This window comes from Rousettus aegyptiacus, unplaced genomic scaffold (genome assembly GCF_014176215.1).
Source record: "Rousettus aegyptiacus isolate mRouAeg1 unplaced genomic scaffold, mRouAeg1.p scaffold_m13_p_11, whole genome shotgun sequence".
NCBI lineage: Eukaryota > Metazoa > Chordata > Mammalia > Chiroptera > Pteropodidae > Rousettus > Rousettus aegyptiacus.
The window spans coordinates 17,066,606-17,087,329 of record NW_023416286.1 but is presented as its reverse complement, the minus strand read 5'-3'; the positions used below and the strand labels follow the sequence as shown (position 1 = coordinate 17,087,329).

General features: G+C 41.9%; 1 protein-coding gene across 3 annotated transcripts in view; it reads left to right on the top strand.

Annotated features, from left to right (window-relative positions):
• The first annotated feature begins 13,778 nt into the window (after window positions 1-13,778).
• FAM124A (family with sequence similarity 124 member A) overlaps window positions 13,779-20,724 on the top strand; it is a 68,203-nt gene continuing 61,257 nt past the window's right edge. For 2 of the 3 annotated variants that reach the window (XM_016143078.2, XM_036228529.1), the window contains exon 1: window positions 13,779-13,954. In XM_016143078.2, the coding sequence (XP_015998564.2) occupies window positions 13,890-13,954 (65 nt within the window). In that variant the 5' untranslated portion in view covers window positions 13,779-13,889. Of the gene's footprint in view, window positions 13,955-15,440; window positions 15,691-20,724 lie in introns of all 3 variants that reach the window. The other variant, XM_016143079.2, reaches the window with a different exon arrangement.

The following is a 20,724-nucleotide window of genomic DNA, read 5'->3' as shown; positions in this document are numbered from 1 at the left end:
GCAAAGGAATCTGAAAAGCAGCATCCAGAGATTTGGGAGGAAACCCAGCAGGGGTAATGTCAAGGGAAGGGAGTACTCTAGGAAGAAGGGTGAGGCAGTCTGTGTGGGCTGCTGCTGGCAGGTCAAGTTGAAGTGTCTATAATCTTCCTCTTGGGAAAAATTCCATGATAGAGTCAGAAAAATGTTTATTTTTTGAAAACAACTCTCTGGATACCCATAGGTTATGTTTAGAAATGCAATGTAAATCCTACCTACATATAATAAGGAAACTTTTCAAAAATGATTTATGTGGCACCACAATAAGAAATTTTTAAAAAATACATAATTGTTCATCCAGAAAGTTTGTCATTGCAATGCCAGACATTTGAATGTTTCCAAATATCTTAATGTAAACCAAACGGGCATGTAAACCAAGTGGGCAGATATTTGGCAGTGTTTTATTTTTTTTTCATAAATTATTCCAATATCTGGTATTATGTGCAAAATAACCTAAAGCTTTCCACAGCTCACTGACCCACATTCTACCTTTTTAACATAAAGCCAGCATTTGCACCTTGATCTTTCTGGTTTATGCACTGTTGGTTTCTTAAATCACTTAGAACACCATTTGTCAGTGTTCCCAGACTCACAGATAAAATATCACATGTGTTCCCACCAAGAAGCCAAATCCAGATAAATTTTGAGTCAGTAGCATAAGCCCTCCGAGATCCTCATATCAGGCTTTGCTTGTTTCCTAGGTGACCAAGCTGTGCAGCTAGTTACTATTCCAAAGCACACAGCCAGATTTCCATCACTATGATATATTCCATTTTCTATTCAGTTTCATCCCCAGGAGAAAACTCAAGGGTTATATGGAATTGCACGTTTAGACTTGCCCTTCTGTCAAACATTGATAGGATCACAGAATCATCATGAAGAGGGAGACTGGGGAAACTCGTGGAATCAATTCACTCACCTTCAGCAGGAAGATGTTTAACCTAACCCTGAGGAACTAAGATGTCCTTACGTTTAAAAGGCAGCTTCTTTACCCCTCAGGAGAGAAGATTCCACAAACTCCAAGAAACAATTCTCAGTGCTTAGCAACCTCTACTCTGTGACGACCCTGGGGTGACATGGTGTCAACAACTGTCAACGACCATCACAGTAGGACATTGCTAGTAAAGACAGACTGGGAAGAAAATTACCTAATTTACCTAGAGATAATTCAGATATAATACTTTGAATTTGGGAAAATATTACAGGAAAGTGAAAGCATAAAAGCACAGCCAGTTCATAATATAACGTTTTACACATTAAATTACTCATGCCTGGAAGAGTTCAGGAGTCACTTGGGTCAATTTTTGAGGGGTTGTGGGAATTAACCACTGTCACTCAGTGTATACTTTCTTCATGCTTCTTCCAGTAAGTAAATCTCCCAAAGGGATAAAACCTAATTATTGAACTATGTCTTCTCTGTTACATATTCTGTCCTGCCCATGAAGAATGCTGTAATAAAACTGTCTTTTTTAAAAGGAAAGTGAACATCTTTGAGAATTTTTCTAGTTTCCTCCAAAGGATTAGTCATCATAACATTCACAGCTCATGTGCTCAGTCACCCTTTCAGCAACATTCGCAGAATACCTACTGTGTGTTAGGCTTGGTATTAAGTGCTAGGCATAGAAGAATCTGTTATAATAGTACTCACCATGTGTCAAGCACTGTTAGACAGTGAAGGTACAACAGTGAACAGAATCATTTGGTTTTCAAGAAGCTTAAAATTTAGAGGAGAAAACAGGAATGATGAAAGAGCCACACAAACAAATATGAAATTATCACTTTTGTTAAGGTCCTCTGAATGTATGAATAGGGGAATCCATCTAATCAAGTAGGCAATAATGATTCAGAAGTGACCTGACAACCAAGTAGCAGTCAACCAGGTGAAGATGAACCAAGAAGAGTGCTACAGAGAGAGAAACCGCAATCTGCAAAAGTCTGTGCCTGGAGAAAGCATAGTTGGTGGTTGGAGGAACTAAAGTAGGCTAGTATAATTGGAGCACAGAGGATGCTGAGGGAATTGGGAGTGGGCTGTGATGACGCATGGCTAGAGCTTTGGTATGATTCTGGTCTCCATCCTATAGAGCAATAGGAAGCTATGGCAATTCTTTATGTTGTTGCAGGAATAACACACCAGATTTGCCTTTCAGGAAGAAAACTCTGGCTACAGCATGGTGACGAGATAAAAGGACAGGAATTGATATGAAGCCATTTGAAAGACCAGTGTAATGAGCTAGCCTAGAGAGGAAGGAAGAATGGACTAGTATGATGGCAACAGAATAGGAAGCAAGAGAAATATTTCAGGGCACATCTTGCAAGCAGAAATGATAGTACTATGTGATGTATTGATAAATGATTAAGTGAAAGAGAGTTTTTGAGGATGACATCTAATATCTGGCTTGCATACTAGGGCAGAGGATGAGAAATAGGGAAGAGAATCATAGGAGGAGTAAGGGTAGGGGAGTAGAGAGAGTGGGGTGGTGATCATGAGTTCGGTTTGTATTACTTTAATTGGAAATAACTTTGTAACATCCAAGAAAAGCTGTCAAGGAGATAGTAAGATCAACAATAGGTCTGAGGCACAGAGATGTCACTGTTGGATTCTCATTGAGAGTCGTATGTGCATCACTTGAAATCATGGGCCAAGGGCCAGGATGCAAAGAAGGGAAGAGAGCTTAGAAACAGACTTTGAGTTTATAAAGGGGAAGACGCATGGGAGACAAAGTAGATGAAGCCAGAGAGCTGGCAAGGAAACCCAGGAGTATCATAGTGTGGAAACCAAGGGAAGAGACTGTTCCAAGAAGAAGAGAGGACTGAACAGTGTCTAGAGAAACTGAAACCTATCTAGAATGGAAAGAAAATGGAGTTAACAAATATGCACAACACTTTCAGGAAGTTTGCTGTATGAAGGAGTGGCAGTTGATGAAAGAGGATGTAGAATTATTACAAAGATTTTTTCTTTTTCAACATGAGAGAGATGAATGTATTTAAATGGATAGGAGAAGTCCCAGGAGAGGTTAAAGATAGAGCAGAGAGAAGCAGTGAAGCAATAGGGTAGTTTATGAGTAGGCTAGAGGAGATAGTATCCTTAGATGGAGAGACATTATTCTAAAGGTACTCACTGTAGGTGTTGACAAGGTCAGATTCTCAGACTATACTAAAAACAGCAACCATCAGGGAAGAAAGAGGAGAAGTTATGACAGACACCACAAAAATACAAAGGACCATACAAGAATACTATGAAAAAGTATATAACACCAAATTTGATAACCCAGAAGAAATGGACAAGTACTTTGAAAGATAACAACCTTCCTAGACTGAATTAAGAAGAACTGGAAAATTTAAGTAGAATGATCAGCAGTATGGAGATTGAAACAATCAACAAAAACTTACCAAAAAGTAAAAGTCCAGGACCAGATGGCTTCACCAGTGAATTCTAGCAAATATTCAAAGAGATTTAATACCTATTCTCCTCAAACTCTTCCAAAATATCAGAGAGAAAGGAATACATCCCAACTCATTTTTTGAGGCCAATAGTACCATGATATAAAACCTGGTAAAGATAATACAGAAAAAGAAAACTACAGACTGATATCTCTCATGAACACAGATGCAAAAATCCTAAATAAGATACTAGTGAACCGAATACAGTAACATATTGAAAAGATTATATACCATGATCAAGTAGGCTTCATACCGGTGGCACAGAGATGATTTAACATACACAAATTGATTCATATGATATACCACATAAACAAATTAAAAAATAAGAATCATATGATTATATCAGTAGATGCGGAAAAAACCTTTGACAGGATACAACATCTATTTATGATCAAAACACTTAACAAAATTGGTATAGAAGGAAAGTACCTTAATATGATAAAGTCCATATATAACAAACCCTCAGCCAACATTAAATTTAATACTGAAAAACTAAAAGCCTTCCCTCTAAGATCAGGAACAAGACAAGGCTGTCCACTATCACCATTGTTATTCAATATAACATTGGAGGTCCTAGCAAATGCAATCAGGCAAGGGAAAGATTAAAAACAAAAAAGCATTCAAATAGGAAACAAAGAATTTAAACTGTCACTATTTGTGGGTGACATGATTCTCTATATAGAAAATCCTAAAGACTCTACAAGAACACTAATAGAAACAACAAGAAAATACAGTAAAGTTTCTGGATACAAAAATCAATGTTCAAAAACCTGTAGTGTTTCTATATTGTAATAATGAAATGTCAGAAAGGAAGTGGAAAAATAATTCCTTTTGCAATTGCAACAAAAAGAAAAAAACACCTAAGGATAAATTTAATGAAACATATGAAGGATCTATATGATGAAAACTATAAGACCCTATTAAAAGAAATTGAAGAAGAATTGACGTAGTTAAAATCACCTTATTACCTAAAATGTTATATAGGTTTAATGCAATCCTCATCAAAATCCCTTCAGCATTTTTTAAAATAAATAGAACAAAAAATCATCAGATTTGTATGGAAGCACAAAAGACCCCAAATCGCCAAAGCCATCCTGAGAAAAAAAGAACAAACCTGGAGCCATCACTCTGCCTGACTTCAAATTATACTATAAAGTGACAATAATCGAAACAGCATGGTATTGGCAGAAAAACAGACACACAGACTGCTGGAACGGAATCAAGAGTCCAGAAGTAAATTCATGGTAATATGGGCAAATAACTTTTGACAAAAGAGTCAAAAGCATACCATGGAGAAAGGAAAGCCTCTTCAAGAAATGGTGCTGGCAAAACTGGAAAGCCACCTGCAAAGAATGAAACTAGACTGTTGTCTAATCACCACACACCAAAATTAACTCAACATGGATTAAAAACCTGAATATAAGACCTGAAACAATAAATTGCATAGAAGAAAACATAGGAACTAAACTCATGGACCTTGTACTTAAAGAGGATTTTATGAATTTGACCTATCAGGCAAGGGAAGTAAAGGCAAAAATAAATGAATGGGACTACATCAAACTAAAAAGCTTCTGCATAGCAAAATACACTGACTGTCAACAAGGTAAAGAGACAACCATCTTAATGGGAAAATATATTTGCAAGCAACACCTCCGATAAGGACCTAATATCCCAATGTACAAAGAAGTCATACAACTCAATAACAACAACAGCAACAACAAGTAATCCAATTTAAAAATGGGCAGAAGACCTGAACAGACACTTCTCCTAAGAAGACATACAAATGGCCAACAAACATATGAAAGGATGCTCCACTTCACTAGTTATTAAAGAAATGCAAATCAAAACCACAAGGAGATAGTATCTCATACCTATTAAAATAGCTGTTATCAATGGGACAGGTAATAACAAGTGTGGAGAGGATACGGAGAAAAAGGAACCCTTGTATATTGCTGGTGGGACTACAAATTGGTACAGCCACTATGGAAAACACTAAAGTTTCCTCAAAAAACTAAGAATTGATCTACCATATGATCCACCATATGATTCTCTACTGGGTATTTACCCCGAAGACTTGAAAACATATATCTGAAAAGATATTTGCACACCAATGTTCACAGGAGCATTATTCACAGTGGCCAGGACATGGAAGCAACTGAAGCATCCTATAACAGATGATTAGATAAAGAAGCTGTGGTACCTACATGCAATGGAATATTATTCAGCCATAGGAAGAGACGAAATACTGTCATTTATGACAACATGGATGGACCTCGAGATAATCATGCTAGGCAAAATAAGCCAGACAGAAAAAGTTGAAAACCACATAGAAATCACTTATATGTGGGATGTAAACCTAAAAGGAACAAACAGACAGGACAAACAGAGACTCATGGACATGGACAAAAGACTAGTGGTTACCAGAGGGTAAGGGGGTGGGGGAGGTAAATGGAGTAAAGTGGTTCAAATATGTGGTGACAGAATGAAATCTAACTATGGGAGGTGAACACACAATGCAATATACATATGCCTTAGTGTTGAGCTGTACACTTGAAACTTACTGGATTTCGTTAACCAATGTCACCATAAAAAACAAACAAACAAACAAACAAAAAAACAACAGCAGCTCTGTTGACAGAGCAAGCAGCATTGTTGCTAGCATCAGAGAACCCCAAAGATACTGTTAGTTGTTCCTCTCATTGCCCCCCTTTAAACAGCCGATCTAGTCAGGACACTGCTTCCTGGTCGACCCAGCAGAGCATTGTCTGAGACTGAGGTTTTGACAACCCTAGCTAGCCCTCTCAGTGGGCTTCTCATTCAATGACCGTTGTAAAACCCACAACACAGAAAAAGGACTCCAGACCTCCAGACATAGTTCTGGTTAAAAATTAAAATAAAGCAAACAAACAAGATGCGCATAGCAACATGTATTTCATGCAAGGTCTAGGGTTTAGTGGGAAAAGTGGACCCCATCAGCCTTAGGGTTTAAGAAAGAGTATCACATTGTTTGCAAACTCTCAGGCCACTTTTTAATTGTCGAATATAGTTGGTAGAAATTTAAGGGCAAAGATTGTGCCCTTTTTATATGTGTACCTCCAGTGCCTAGCGCCATCCCTCATATAGAGCAGTTGATGGACAAGGAGGACAGGATCCATTACAGAGAGCCAAAGGAGAGTAGAGAGAGAAATGAGGCTGGAAAGACAGCCAGTGTAGGACGTAGTTGTGGTGGTTGCCTGTATTCTGTGACTAGATGATAGAAATGCAAGTTCTTAAAGCTGGGCTGTACGGGAATCTCTCTCAAAGGAACACACCTATCCAGAGACCTTTTAGGATGGTCAACTCTGAGATGCATAAATAAAAGTTTTTATGAAGTTGGGAATGGATGGGAAGACAGAGAGGAGAGTAGAATCTAGGACTGGAACTGGCAGTCATAAATTTGTTTCTTGGAGTCTTAAATTACTGTTGGAGTAGTTGCAAAATGAAGGCAAGAATTAGGGTGGAAAGAGTGATTGTGAGCAAACGGCAAGGTCTTCATAAGACCTGGGGCGGTAGGGAGGGATTATGATATCTATAACGGCAACACACCAGAAGCAGTAGTAAGAGACAGGGGTAGGGGGTGGGCAGAGTTTATTGGGGGTTGGGGCTGGCAAAAGAAGGCTGAATGGCCTAGGCCTCAAAAAAAAAAAAAAAGAATTTCTGACCTTTCACTTTCTGTTTATTCACTCTTTAAGTCCCAAGCTTCATTTTCTACTCTGTGTAATTTATTTCCCCTTCACCTCCCACCCTACTCAGGATGTATTATTTTTTCTCTTACACATGCTCTAACAGCATCTTGTACATGTTTCTAAACTGAATCGCACACGTCTGCCATAACATTTGCGACAACGCATTGAGGGTTTACTTGTCTGGATTGCCTGCTAATGACTGTCAGGGTTCAAGGGCAGGGTCTCTATCTTATTGGGACCAGATCCAGTGGGATATCCAGGTCAACATCATTTTGAGAAGTGAGTGCATAGCATTCGTGTGGAGGGAGTCAAGAGCATTTGGACAGTAAAGACCCAAGAGAGCACATAAAGGGAGATATAGATTTGGAAGTTGACTGCAGAGGAAAATGATAATATCCAAAACTTTTCGTGCTCCAGACACTATCTCAGCACTCTTCATGTAATGACTTCTGAGTCCTCTTAGAATTCCAGTGACACAAAGCTCTTAGAATGCCAGTGACACAAACAGGGAAACCAACTCTCAGAGGGGTGGAGTGACTTGCCCCAGATCATAACCTAGTGAGGAGGGAGGGTTTGACTGAGGCAATCTGGCCAGCATCGAAATTCATTCTAACCCCCAGGACCTCAATATGTGACTGTATTTGGAGATAGTTTTTACAGAGGTTATTAAGTTAAAATGAGGCATTTAGGATGGGCCCTAATCCAATATTACTGGTGTTCTTATAGAAAGAGGAAATTTGGACACAAAAAGAGACACAGGGATGTGTGCGCAGAGGAAGGACAAGGAGGGAGAACTTGGGAGAAACCAAACCTGCCATCAGCTTCATCTTGGACTTCTAACCTCCAAAATTGTGAGAAAATAAATTTCTCTTGTTTCAGTCCTCTGGTTTATGGTGTTTTGTTATGATAGCCCTAGCAAACTAATACAGGCAGTTAGAGCTGTGGAAGACGGGGTCACTAAAGGAAAGTGCGAGAATGAAGAGACCACAAAGGGCCCAGTCTTTCCAAGTCTAGATGATTACTATGAGGATAAATAGGTGACCCAGCCACTGTCCCCAGAAGGCAGGTCTATCCTCACAGGGGTCCAGAGAGCGCTCTCCTGGGTCTAGGGTTTCAGCGGATTCTTAAGTTTCTACAGCACTTTTCCAGACATCTTTCTCATTCTGTCTCATCTTTCAGCCACCACCCTGCAGTTGGAGAGGCCACCGTGGGCTCGTTGTCTGACGTCTGGCCTTGGACTCAGATCTCATCCCGTATACTGCAGGCTGAGAGTTCTTGGATGGGCTCCAAGGCAGGACCACTGTCTCTGCTCTCCCTTATCAAAACCGAGTCATTTATATTTTAATGAGATTATTTTCCAACTCAACAGTTTATCTTTAGTTTCATTTTCCCCTTACCATCTGGTCTCCTTATGCTTGCATGTAAGGCTAGTGGTTTTCTTTGTCTAAGTAGATTTGTCAATAGTTTATAATTTTTCTTGTCATGATCATAATATTTATTTTTCACTTGAGACAAACTCTTCTGGAGACTTGGAAGAAAGAGTTTTATTGTTTTTGGTTTTGATTTTTGGTTTTGTTTTTTTTTGGGGGGGCGGCTCGTTTGTTTGTCATGTCTCTCTTTAACCTGAAACTTTTGTTTCTGGGAAATATGTTTTAAAAATTAAAGAATTAAATAAAAATAAATGAACAAAACTTCTCAAGCCACATCTTCAAGTAACCCATTAACCTGTGGTCCCCAACTTTTTTGACACCAGGGGCTGGTGCTCCTATGAGAATCTAATGCCTGATGATCTGAGGCGGAGCTGAGGCAGTGATGATAGTGCTGGGGAGTGGCCACAAATACAAATGAAGCTTTGCTCACTCGCCTCCTGCTGTGCATCCCAGTTCTTCCCAGGCAATAAACCTGTACTGATCTGAGGCCTGGGGAGGTTGGGGACTCCTGCTTTAAACCAATACTTCAATTAAAGAACTATATTAGAACAGGCTGGCCTTATAGCAAATAGTTCAGAAGGTTTGGACTCATGCTGTGGAAATAGCCTAGCTTCCTTCTAACTTGAAACTCAAATACAGGAAAATCTCATGCCCAGGAGATTTTTATTTTTATCTGTTTTCAATCTCTAGTCCTTATAGCAGCTTATTTTCTATTGTTCAAAACCCTTGGCGCCTTCCCAATTACTTTTGGCTTCTGGCTTACTAATTTCTTTCATCATCAAAACCAAAGCTTTTTATTTACCGTCAGATTATTTTTTTCTTCAGATTTTCCACTCCTATCCTAATGGCCGATGGCACTATACACCTGTCGGGTGTGTGGTGGTGCTTAAGGAGCCCTCTAAAAAAGGGTAGTCTTGGTGGGGAGGCTGGCCCTGCCCATGGGACCTGGGACATGATAAACTGCCCTCCCCTGACCTCAAAATCTCGATTACGCCAGCCACTGCCTCTGGCCTGTTCCCAGTGTGTCCCTGGCACCCAGCCACTGCCTGGCACACTGAGTACTCAATAAATAAATGGATGAATGGCCTTGTTTTCTAATACTAACATGTGCAATAACATCAACAAAGACTGAAACAAGTATTATTGGTGAAATAAAATATGAGAGTGTCGTTCAGACCTGTTTGAAAAAAAGTGATTAAAAAATCAGTGACAAATTAAATTTATATGCTTCATAGTTTCTAAAAAGCTTCAAGTCTCCTTTGAGATTTATATCAACAACCCTATTTTAAGAATGAGGAATCATCACAAAATTATCCTGATGAGTAAAGAGATTATGTATATAAAGTGCCTACCACAGTGCCTGATGTGTAGTAAGAGCTTTTAAAGTAGCTGGTAGTCTCACCCTTTTCCTCTGGTGACATGATGGATTCAGGTCCAGAGTTGGGTTTCATGGTTCCCGGCCTATTACACTTCCTGCCATATCTCAGTGCTCCACCTGTACTGACCTCAGACTCTAATGGGAACCTCTTTTGTGCAGCAGGCAGGGCAGCCTAAGCAGACCAGTGACACTCCTCTGCCCCCTTCTTACGGGGCGGGGGTTGGTAGAGGGCATTACAACCCGTGATTAAAATGATTGATGCTAAATAGTTGGAAGTAGAACCTGGGGACCATGCAAGGTCATGGGCATCACGACGAGGTCTTTGTGCTGATTTCCTGATGATAGCCCTATTTCCAATAATAATAATAACAACAACAATAACAATAAAGTGGTACTCCTGACACCCAAGACTGAAGTGGGAGCGCATGCAGAACCACCATACCTCTGCTCAGGGGGACCATGATTACCATTCATACTTTTCTTCTGGATAATAAATGCATCACTATAATGCCATCAAACACTGTGCCAATGATAAATGATAACACTTGTGCCCCTGTGGTCGAGGGAACCTGAATCAATGCATCATTTTGAGATGTGGCCCAGACTTTTTCTCTGGTCTGACCTTTCTCTGGATGTTTAAAAAAGACTGAAGTAATTTAAGTAGCATCTCATTTTCTACAGCTCTCCTTTTAAGGGTCATGATAATTTCACTCTTCCTTCTCTGACCTTTTTCTTAATGCCATCTTCCTGAGGATGCAACTGGCCCATCCATTAGCCCTCCAAGTAGATGACATGGACTCCATTACATTTAAGGAGCCACCTGGATCCTCCGATCACTCATTAGGTGGCCTGGGGCAGGCACCGGAATCATTGGAGTTTAGTTTTTTCCACTGTATGAAGGAAAAGTAGACCTACTTTGCAGAACTTTCTTTGTCAAGGATTAAATGAGATGACAAATATGACTTGTCCTTACACAGAATAGACAAAGGTGGCTGTAAGGATAACGAGATGGTAGAATGTGCATTATACTTAGCTATTTTTCCACTTTTCACCTGGTTTCATTGACACCATATTTGTCCTTCTGCTTTCTAAATAGGCTGTACTTGTCTATCGATTTCCTGGAGATGTCACATGCATGTAGAAACGTCTACCATCTTTGCCATTTTGTGTTCTCCGATCACCCAGCTTTCCTTAACTCTCCCCCAATGGAATGCTCAGTGCCCCACCCTGCCTCACACTTGCTGGTCTCCACCAGGAATGCTTTCTTCACTCCCCACCTCCACGCTGGGGCTCCTCCCCCTTCATTCACCCTTTCACAAAGAAAGACTAGAAATGCAATCTCATAATCAAGAAGAAACACAGGTGAATATGCTAACTCCAGATCTTAACTCAACGGTCCTTACTGAGCACAAAACTCCTTTTATACAAAACAGAAATTGTTATATTATATTTATTTATTACCCCAGGTGTTGGGGATAAAGCAGTGAAAAAAACAGAGTTCGTGCTCTCATGGAGCCAGCATTGTTGGAGTAAAGTTGGGGAGGGAAGAGCAGGTAATCAGTAAATAAATCTCCCAGGTGCCGGTAAAGTTGTAAGAAAGAGTAGAAGGGGTAAGGAGATTCTGCGATCTAGGATTAGTTTGGAAAGGCCCTCTGATGAGGGGTCATTTGAACAGAGTCCTAAAGGACGTGTAGCAAGAGTCTTGCAGAAAATCTAGGAGAAGGTAATCCAGGGAGAAGGAATGTGAAGTGCAAAGGCCCTGAGGCAGCAGATGGCTAAAATATCTCTTCCCGAGAAAGCTTTCCCTGACATCCAAATTTAAACTATGTTCTCTTTCTCTCAGGGCACACTATTCTTTTCCTTCATAGCATTTACCTTTATTGGTGTTATGTATATTTTAATATGTCTATTTCATTTAATTAGTTCCCCCCTCAGGATTATAAGCTCCATGAAGGCAGGCATCATATCTGTTACTGTTTTCTCTCATTCGTATATTCAAAATTCATCTTCCTGTCCGGTTATTTAATGAATTAATAAATTTAAAATGGTCACTAATGACATTGTGCAGTAAATCACTCACAAAGTTTCTTTGCCTCTTGAGAATTTTCTTTTAGAAATTAGTACATGGGGGTGGGAGGATATCTCCCCTTACAGAATTGGCACGCTCCTTTCCTTCAGCTAATGTGCACAAACTGAGTAGAATATATTCGTGTCTGTTCTGTGTAAAAAGAATTTTATGCTCGGTAAGGAAAATTCAGTTAAGATTTGGGGTTGGCATATTTACCTGAGTTTTTTTTCTTGATGATGAGATTGCATTTCTATTCTTTTGTTAATTGGTCTCTCTTTTGTGTAATTTAATTAAGAGAAAGGAATGGTATTTAATAGTAAGTGGGAAGGAATAAAGGGCCGAGGAGAAGGAGAGAGGAAAGAAAATATATTCCTCTTCACGGTATCACATGTCACCCAGAATGACACTGCTTTGCAAATTGAGAATGGGAATATAGCTAGCTCACACTTTAAATGTAATGATAGCTGCCTTGTGTATAATGCTTGGCATGTATAAGGATCAATGCTAAGTATTTTACATACAAGATCTCATTAAATTCACAACAGGCAATAGAGTAGATATCACTAGCCTTATTTACAGATAGGCAAATTAAGCCTCGAGGAGGTTAAATAACTTGGTTTAAAATGGAAAAAAGTAGAAATTAGTGTTCTCCAATGGCTTGGACAGGGCTGTCATAATTAAATCCAGATCATTCTGATCCTCCCACCCCACCAAGCTTCCATCCCACCTCACTTGACTAAGGAAAGTGAGCCCCTCCAATAGTGACCATTAACTCACCTTGAGGCCTTGACAGGGATACTTTACAAACATCCATTACCCCCTTACTACAACAATCTCTGATTGAAGATACATCCAATGGTCTTTAGATGATTTTTAAAGACATTTTGTTAAAAAAAAAAAAAAAAAAAAAAAAAAGCAAAAGAGTGCATGACACCGACTGTAAACTGCCAAGTTGAATGGTGGGAAGCCACTCAGACCTGTGCTAACAAAAGTGATAATGAATTCAGTGTTGGCAATTCTGAGGAAACTATAAGAAAACATCTAGATGTTCCAGCTGGTGTCAGAAGTGAAACAGATCCCCCCTTGCTTTCACGGTGCCATCCGGTACCTCTCTGTGCTGCTCGCGCAGAGCGGGGCTCGAGAACCTTGGGGCAATCCCTGGAACTCCGATTCACAGACTGTGGGCCCAGGGAAAAGGGGCGGCTCCCACGCGCACACATACACTCACACACACCACACGCGGTTACAAAGCACGGACAAGCGCAGGGGCACACCCAGAAGAGTGCACCTACAAATACGTGCCTCACCTGTCCACCCACATTACGCCACAAATAGGCGCATGCGGCCTCACACACTTCTTCCATTCATGCACGGACATCACACACAACCGCGCGATACGCGAGCTCACACATGCTCGCGCACATGTGCCCCTCTGCGCGCACACGCTCACATCCCGTGCACACACCCTCTTGCGCACGCACAGGCCCTCATACACATGCACACACCGGGCGCGCACGCTCACATCCGGAGCACACACCGTCTTGTGCACGCACGCACCGTAGCGCACACACGCTCACACCGCTGAGCGAGCGGCGGGGCGGGGCAGGAGCGGCCGCCGGTGCCCCGCCGGCGCCGCCAGGAGAGGGCGCGGCGCAGGGGACCGCGGCCGGCGCGAGTGTGTTTGCCCCAGCCGGGACCAGGAGACGCCTGCAGGGAGCCCGGCCATCAGGCTGCTCTGAGCTGGGCTGCTCGGAGGGAGCGCGCCCAGGTCACCCCCGCGTCCGTGAACGGAGCGCGGCGGGGGGCGCGCCATGGACCCCAAGACGGGAGGCGGCGAGGAGGAGGACTGCGTGGACTCCGGCGCGGAAACTGGAGGGTGAGCCGCGCCAGGCCGGGCCGTGGGCGGGGTCGCTCTCTGAGTCGCGCGGCAGCCCCGACCCCGCACGGGACCTTCTTGGACCTCGCCGCGGAGCCGGAGCCGCTGCGGCTGAATGGGGCGGCGGGGACTGCTCCTCCTGCCGGCTCCCCCAGCGAAAGCCGGAGGGACTGCGGTGGGCCCGCTTCCTCCCAGGCGGGTCCTGAGGGCAGGGTTGCGCGGTCCATGGCTGCCCGCGGCAGATAGGACCCACCCCGGGGATGGGGAAAAGTGCAAAGACTCCAGGTTTAGAGTAACCCCCTGCACAGCCCTCCACCCTGGTCCCTTTTGCCCTCCATTATCACTGAGATAATGTGGAGAGCCAGGAAAACGCAGTGTCTCCCTGAGATTATCGTTAGACAAGAGACGCTCTTGCACTTGTTTCAACCTTCCTGTGAGGACTTTCTTCTTGCAGCTCCTGAGCCCTCCGGGGTCCAGGATGGGGGCTTGGGGCAGAGGGTAGGACAGCCGGCACCTAAAGTCTTTCAGAAGTCATCTAAGAGGATGGCATTTTTTATTTTATGGCTTTACTGAGCTTGCTGAGACCCCAGACCCTCTCCAGCACTCCCACGCCGAACTTCCTCGGCTCTGTGCGCATCTGTCCCACCCGGAAACGGTTGCCTTGGGTACAGGTGGGATGAATTTGGTGGGACAAAGGCATGTAAAGAAATGTCCTTTTCTCTTTAACGGATTCAGTTACCCAAAATCTTTGGAGACTAATCAGACCTCTCCCAGCAAAACCGGTTTCCTGAATGTCTTTTAGGAGGTGTAGGTCATTGTAAAGGCTTCCACCCAGCCCCTATCTCTAGAGGATTTCCCTCTGCAGAGTCAGCGACACATCCAGGATTCCGGTACCAACTCAGGAGGAAAGGGTGTCTTTTCCTATCTGGAGTAACCCTGGGGAAAGGCCGGAGCTGCCCTGACAGAAAGCTTTTATCTTTGAAGGTTGGGGAGGAGGACAGGGTGGGGGCGTAGTCTAATCTCAGAGGTTGGTGACCCTGTGAGGGCAGGAAGAGTCCAGAATGGACCCAGGGGTCTGACCTGACCCAGAGAAGGAATTCCTACTCGGCCCTTCCTGCCAGCCCAACACGCACCCACCCCCCTTCTTTGCAGCCTCCACTGGTGCTGCTAGCTCAAATCTGGGACCTTATGCCCTTAAGCATTTACCTTGCAATGGACTTTCCCTATTATCCAAACTTGTGATAATCTAAGGTTCACTACAGAATCTGATGACATTCCAGTGGAGTGACCTGATCCCAAATACTAAACTCCCTTGGTTTTTCCCACACTTGGTATATATGGCATTTATCAACTTTAACAGAAGATTCTTGGCTCTGCCCCCACCCTGCATTAGTTGGACCTTGAATAGAAGAAAGCAAAATTAACCAGCTCGTTTTCAGCTGAGTTAAATAAAGCACCAACTAGTCCATTTGTTTTCAATTTGCAGAGCTCACCTAAAACACTTTTTCCAAAGGCTTGCTCTTGGAGAAGTGGGTGGAGAGCAATCCCTGACACAGGGGGTGGCATCACCCCCCAGTTACAAAGGAGCAACATGACAGCTGCCAGGGCTCCTGGGAGGGGCTCACTGAGCATACCGACACCAGAGCTGCTGTTCTCTGCCTGTCGCGAACGTGCGCAGTCGTAACAGGACAATTGTTTAAATTCTTATTGCCTCAGCAGCAGCCTTGAAGATACAGGTAAAATGGCCTGCATTTAAATACAATAGTTTCTGTGTATGCTTATTAGTCTTGTATTTGACACATAGTCACATTTTTTGAGTTTAGTTATCAAAAAGCTGTTCACAGTTTTCCTACTTTTCCAGAGCCTGCCCCCTCTGACCTTACTTAGCTTTCATATAGCCGCCTGTGGAGATTGTGTATAAAACACAGAGAAAGCGCTCAATACGTGTTTGCTGTCATTATTTTTAAAACACAAATCTGCTCATGTCTCTCTCTTCCATTCAAACTTTTAGTGGCTTTGTCATCTATAAAAGGCAAAGACCTCAGCATGGCCTACAGGCCTCCATGTTGTGAGGTTCCTCTCTCTCTGTTTCTTGGTGGGTCCGCCCTCACACCCTGCATCTAACTATGTCAGTAGGGTGCTTCCAGTTCCTTGCCTTTGTTAAGCTGCCCTCTTTGCCAGCTCTGCCCTTCTCCACCTGGCATACCTATCTAGGTAGTGAAACTCTACTCTTAAGACTCAGCTCAAGTGTCACATTCACTAAGACAGGGGTGCTTAGTCCGGGGTCCATGAATTGCTTCAAGTTGTATTAAAAATGTTGTCATTTGTGAATTTTTATGAGAACAGACTGATTTTTCATCAGTTTCTCAAAGTAGCCTGATCCCTTCCAAACCAGGATGGAGCAGGGTGTGAGAAGTTTCATTTTCAACATGTTGCATTTGAGGTATTGAGAGATGTCCAAGTGGAGATGATGAGCCAGCATGTGAGTCTATCTGCCTAGAGCTTAGAGAAGAGTTCTGCATGATGGCATCACATTTGGGAACTGTCAGCTTAAAAATGGCAATCGAAGCCACAGGAGTAGATTTAATCAACTAGGGATAATAGCAAACACTTACCTAGCATTTACTATGTGCCAGGTACTGTTCTGAGCCTTTTCATAGTTCATTAACTCATTTAATCCTTCAACAACTCTGTGAAGCAGATACTACTTAAGGCTAGCCTTGAGAAATTACGACATTAAAGTGGCAGATAAAGGAGAATGAGCCAAAAAAAAAAAAGTAGTCATGGAATAAAAAAAGGAAGAATGTGGTATCCCAGAAGCCACAGGAAGGAAAGAAACAGATCAACTGTGCTACTGACAACTAATTAAGAATGTGAAGTGTCTTCTTTGTAAAAGGAGATAATGAAGGGAAGGTAAAGAAGCGTTTGACAAAGGAGTGGTAGAGTAGAAGCCAGGAGGGAGTGGAAGTGAGGAGGAGGAGGAGCTAGTTGGAGTTCTTTGTCTGGAAAAGGGGAGGGATGAGGTGGGGCAGTCGCTAGAGGATAGAGTAGGGCGAGGGAAAGATTTTCGAAATATATATGAGAAAAGCTGATAATATGATGTGTCAGCTGTCTGAAAGGGTGAAGTGGATGGACTTCAGACCATCTGTGTGGATGGATTGGCTTTGGATAGGATGGAGGACTTCTCCCCTCTTAAAACTAACAGGAGAGGGTTCCTATTTGGTGAAAATGCAGCCCTCCTCCCCCAGGAGAATGAAGATTTTAAATAGTTTGGACAATGTTGAGTGAAAACCCAGTTGAGATTACTGGTTATATATTTATGGTGGTTCCAGTCTACCTTGCTATTTATTTTCTTGCAACAGTGCTGGCAGAGAGAGACCATGGGAAGCTTGGATCATCAAGGCTTAGGGGAGAGAAACTATTGTTACTGTAAACCAAAATTAATTTTAGGCTGTAATAAAGAACGAAAAGCATTTACTTGAGCAAAATGAGCTGCAGCCTGGCACACACAGATTCAGGTAGCAACTTAAATTGTGCTCCTCTGAGCCAAAGGTGAGGCAGCCTTTTATAGTGAAAGTTTCTTCCCCTGTTCTTAATTAGGTCTGTTTTATGTAAATGAGATATCCAAATTTGTACACTCTGATTGGTATGAATTGTGCAATCCTAATTGGTAGACATTATGCCTCCTAATTGGTCAATATGGAGCAGTTCTGACTGGAGAGGGCAGGTCTTAGACCTTGGTGAAAGACGAGACCAGGAACTCCCTTAAAATAGTTGACTCAGGTGGTATAATTGAGCAAGGTGTAAGCTGAGAGTTCAGTTTGAGGTTCTTCCTGGTACACAGGATATATGAGAAGCCCCTGTCAGCAAGTGGCCATGAGGTGCTTATTTATAAAATTTGGGCCCTCAGTTGACCATGGGGGTCCATCCTAGCAGAAAAAAATTCCTTCTCAGGGTTCACACTAGGCTTTTATGAACATACAGGCAAAGGATTTGTGTATAATGCTTGAGCAGATTATCGATCCTTTCCATATTATAGTCAAAGAGATGGTTCCAGGAACCATTGTGGGTTCCACTGACAGTGGGCAGACTGTACTGATCACTTTGAAAGTTACAATCAAAAGAGCCACCCCACCAGGGTTCAAATTTAAGCATTGTGGAAGCTTGAGCCAATTACTTAACCTCTCTCTGCCCTCAGTTTTCTCCTCTGAAATATGACAATAATCGCACCTACCTCATAGGATGGTTATGAGGATTAAATTAGTGTATACATTTAAAGTCTGTAGAATAGTGCCCGGCATAAGTGAACCCTCAGTACATTATTATTTCTCATTATAGTGTTGTTATGAAAAATACTCCAAATGATAAACTTAGTTTTATATAATAAAACTGTGTATTCCCTGGGGCATTGAAGACCATGTGTTCTTTATACTCATCACAATAGATGCTCTGGTGCTTTTCAATGCCTTAAGCAATTTACTCATCGCTCAGAACATCTAAGACTATAGGACATACCTCAGTATTATAAACATTATTTTACAGATGAGGAAATGGAAGTTCAGAGGGTACATGAGTAATTAGTAGTAAAGGGGAGCAGAATTAGCCACTGCAAAATATACCTCTTTGGGATGTTATTTCAGGCTGGGTAATTTTAAGGAGCAGCAGACTTGGGAGAAGCTCTGGAAGCCAAGCAGAAGCCACTCTGTATAAAAGGTCGTTTACATTTGTGAGGGCATTCCCTTCACTGTACCAACCCTGCCTGCACTGTCCGCAAGAAGGCCTGGACTTAAATCTGTATAACAGCCTTACCCTCGTTTTCCTGGTAACCTTCGATAACTGATTTTTCAGCATCAACGACTTCTTTTGTCTTTACCTGAAGGTGGTATTTAAGGTGGTGGCTTCTGCCTTTTTGCCAAGTCACTCAGTTTTCTGGGTCTCTCCTTTGTCTATAGGAGGTATTCATGTTATTAAACTTTAATTTGTTTTTCTCTTGCTAATCTGTATCATGTCAATTTGATTATTCATCCAACCAGAAGAACATAAAAGAGTAGAGGACATTTCTTCCTCCCCCACAGCAGCCTAAAGTGAAGCCTGGGTCTGTATCACACTTTCTACCTAATAAAGTTGCCTCTCGAGAAGTCGTTTGATCTGGAATTCTTGTTTTTAGGTCAGATATTCTCTTTTGCCTGAAATGCTACCTTTACTGTCTGACTCACCTAATATAGGCCAAAACTGAAAGCAAACTAGTGTTCTTCTGTGGTGATTGATGTCATTTTGAAACTCAGGTTTTCCACTTGAAAGCAAGCCTTGTGCTTCTGTGCACTTTTTGTTAGAAAAAACTGGCAAGTCAGCTGTTGATGCTGGTAAACTATCTTAACAGAATCTTATAATAGAGAGACAGGCAATGCTGTAAGCCCAAATAAAAGACATAGAATAAAACACAGACAAATGTTTTATACTGCTTTATAATGGGTACTTCTTTAGTGATGTCTCCCAGATTTGGCCTCTAAGCCACTCTTTCCAATATGACTGTACCTGATGTATTATTTTCATTCAAATGTTTGGTTTGACATCAGTGGACCTCCTCTTCTGTGTCAACTGTCCCCAGTCTGGAAAACATAGGGTCTCTCAACGAAAGAATGTCCAGTCTATGAAAAGTCTTATAAGAGTTTATTTGACTGAAACTGATGACAATTGCTGGTAAGCAAAAGCTCAATGGTTTGAGAAAATGCTCAGGAGAACGGCAGTTTTGCTGCTTATTTTATACATTACAATCAAAGGAGGACATGGAAGGAGGGTTACGTGAAATTTGTTGGGGGTAGATAAAGGATGACAAGAGAAAGCAAAGTGGGCAGGGGGAGGGGGAATTTCTGAGAATGGAATAAGAGCAAAATGGAGAGACATATTTCTTTTATATTGGTGAGTCAGGATAGTTAACGTTTACATTACATAGAAATTGTGTGTGGACAACAAGACAACAGTGGGGTCTTGTGCTCTGGTGCTGGGCAGTTCAAGGGAAAAGAAAATTACTCTGACATTTCAAAGGTATGTTATCTTAGATGCACAAAGACCATAGACAAGTTTAAAGGTAAAGACTGACATTGTCAAGGAAGCTACAGGCCTCGAACATGACTACCTGCCCTGACTCACTTCTAGTTAGGAATTTTTATATTCAGACAATCCTGTGTGTCTGCTTTTGGTTTCTGAGTTTGTAAGACCTACCATGCAGGCCTCCCCTGAGCTTCTCTGGTTTAGTATGTGGCCCCTTTTTTGTCCACAGGTCATACCATGTCCTTTATCTTTGGGTGACTTTGAACTGATATGTATTGTGATTTAAGAAATAATAAACAATTCACAGGACTAGAGTTTATAAACAGGTGGATGGGAAAGAATAAGTGGAATGAATTTTAAAATGAGACAAGTTTAAAGAAGGCAAAAGGAGAAATCTCTCATAGAAGACAAGATGATCTATTAGGTACTTTATTATCTTCGTGTCCAAGGTGGAGCTAGTTAACTCTAAATTACCATGGCATCTAATTCAATAGACTGAGAGTTAACAGATGAGGTCCGTGATGCACTGAGCCAATGTTTTATAGAAATGTCAAGATGAATTTTACTGAAATGCCAAGATCAATTTTTTGCCAAGTTTTTCCTAAACAGAGAATTTAGGAAGGTATTTGTTATGTACATATGAATTGACAAGTAGGCTAGTAACAGTGGAAAACTATCTAAAGTGCAGAACCCTTTCTATATGATTTCTATATTTATTA